We start from the raw sequence: 2,156 nt of genomic DNA on the forward strand, positions 1-2,156 counted from the left end.
GAGAGGAGAGAGGGTGGGTATAAGAGAGGGAAGGTGGATTGATAAATTAAATATATATATATATGTGTATATATATAAATTAAATATATATATATAAATGATGAAATATTTGCAATGGATGAACTTTTAAACATTGATGGGATTCATAGGACTACCAACATATCCAACAACAAGATGAATTTTAATATAATTACTACCGAAGTCTTATATATATTCAGAAAAACATACCAATTTTTATAAAAAAATATATATCACTTAAAATTTCAACAAAGGATAAAAAAATGAACTTTCCAAATTATAGGAGGATTAATGTTACAATTTCTTTAAAGCACGGTATACACTTAAATATTTTTAATATTTTAATTAATATTACGTATACCATTCGTTCTTAACATTCATCTCCGAAGAGTGGAATTATTGATAGTATGTTGCTCTTTTGATTACATTGTTGTTACAATAATATCCGTGAAATGATCATCAGATGTTTAACTTTTTTAAATTTTAGACTTTATAATATTCATGCTCAGTTACACATAAATTTTTATATGCATTTATATTCACATGTATCTTTATCTACATTCATATTTTTATATATATTTATATTTATATTTCGTATATCTTAAATTTTAAATTTATTATATTACCATGTCATATTGGATATATATCTTTCGAAATTTAAATATTAAATATTGATTTCCTGCGAATATTATTGATAATTTTATGAATTTATTAATAATATAAAAACACATACAACCATGTTACTAAAACAAATTTGTACTCATGAGGGCAGCATTCAAAAATTTTGTGTTTCAAGTTCTAGAGTATGCCTGGATTGTGTGAATTTTCATCTGTGAGTATGTGTGCATGCATCTATGCATATATCTGTGTGTATGTTTACTGGTGTACATCGATGTTGCATTCCTCAGTGTCAAGAAAGGTAAAACTTAGCCTCGCAACAAAATGAAATCAATACAATAAGAATTAGCACCATGAAATACTGGGGTAAATATGTTGACTAAAAGTATATAAGCATATATTGATGATGGTATTTCATCATGGCCATTGTCTAATGACTTATACTAGCAAAAATAAATAAATAAATAAAATAGTACCTGGCAAAGTTTCATACTGGACAGTAGCTCTCTCACTCCAGTCATGTTCACTCTCAGCATGTCCAGAGATTGTTGGCATTTCATTGAAAGGACCATTACCTCCCTTGATATAATCTCTACTGTCTGCATTTTCCTGGATGAGTTTTTGAATGAAACAGATACAAAAATAATAATGATGATGATGATGATGATGATGATAATAATGATAATAATAATGATAATGATAATAATAATAATGCTGTCTGAGGTCCTTGTGACTTGACAGACAGCACAAACTTCCGGTAGATACAATATCTTCAATCAGCAACCTCATGATATTGTGTATTATGTGATGTTTATAATAATAATAACAACAACAACACTGATAAGAATATGCTAGAGCACAATAGACTGGACAAGATGCACCACATATGTTATATAATTGATGTTGCATGCCCCTTTGACCCATGAATAGTCAAGAAGGAAGGCAAATAAATAGATAAATACAACCCTCTTAAGTATAAAATAGCCCAGCTATGGGAAATGAAGAAGGTGAAGGTAGTGCCAATTATTGTTGGGTCCTTGGGGACAGTATTAGAAGGCATCAAGCAGGATATAAAGGAAATCAGAATAGAGTGTCCTGTATAAAAGTTGCAAAAAGTTTGCCTCCTTGGCATGGCCAGAATAATCAGGAGAGTATTAGATAGTTGAAATGAACAGATAGCATGGTACCATAAGCTGCAGGCAGAAAGCCCATTGTGCATGCAAGATTCCAAGAGTTCCAACAAAACCTGAGATGAAAAGAAAAATAATAATAATAGTATAGTATGTCTGTGTCACGAAAAGAGTTCACTGAGATCTTAGCTAAGTTTGTGGATTTCAAGTCACAGAAAAAGGGTATAAACACATGCTAGATGCAGTGATGGTGAACAACATTTACTAGGTTTCATGAAATTTCTCCATAAAGACTGATCTTACTATTGGAGCAAGGACACCAAATATGATCAATGACAAGAAAAAGAAAAAAAAAGATATAAGATCATAAACTTTGCTATGCTACAGGAA

At 30.2% G+C, this 2,156-nt stretch overlaps 1 protein-coding gene across 2 annotated transcripts in view; it reads right to left on the minus strand.

The window, feature by feature from the left end:
- Positions 1–1,059: 1,059 nt before the first annotated feature.
- The window catches only part of LOC106875855 (protocadherin beta-15), a 126,131-nt gene continuing 125,034 nt past the window's right edge, over positions 1,060–2,156 (minus strand). The window contains exon 3 of one of the 2 annotated variants that reach the window (XM_014924152.2): positions 1,060–1,245. In XM_014924152.2, the coding sequence (XP_014779638.2) occupies positions 1,075–1,245 (171 nt within the window). In that variant the 3' untranslated portion in view covers positions 1,060–1,074. The remainder of the gene's footprint in view (positions 1,246–2,156) is intronic. The other variant, XR_008265552.1, reaches the window with a different exon arrangement.

The sequence above is a fragment of the Octopus bimaculoides genome, chromosome 14, assembly GCF_001194135.2.
Source record: "Octopus bimaculoides isolate UCB-OBI-ISO-001 chromosome 14, ASM119413v2, whole genome shotgun sequence".
In the NCBI taxonomy this organism is placed as follows: domain Eukaryota; kingdom Metazoa; phylum Mollusca; class Cephalopoda; order Octopoda; family Octopodidae; genus Octopus; species Octopus bimaculoides.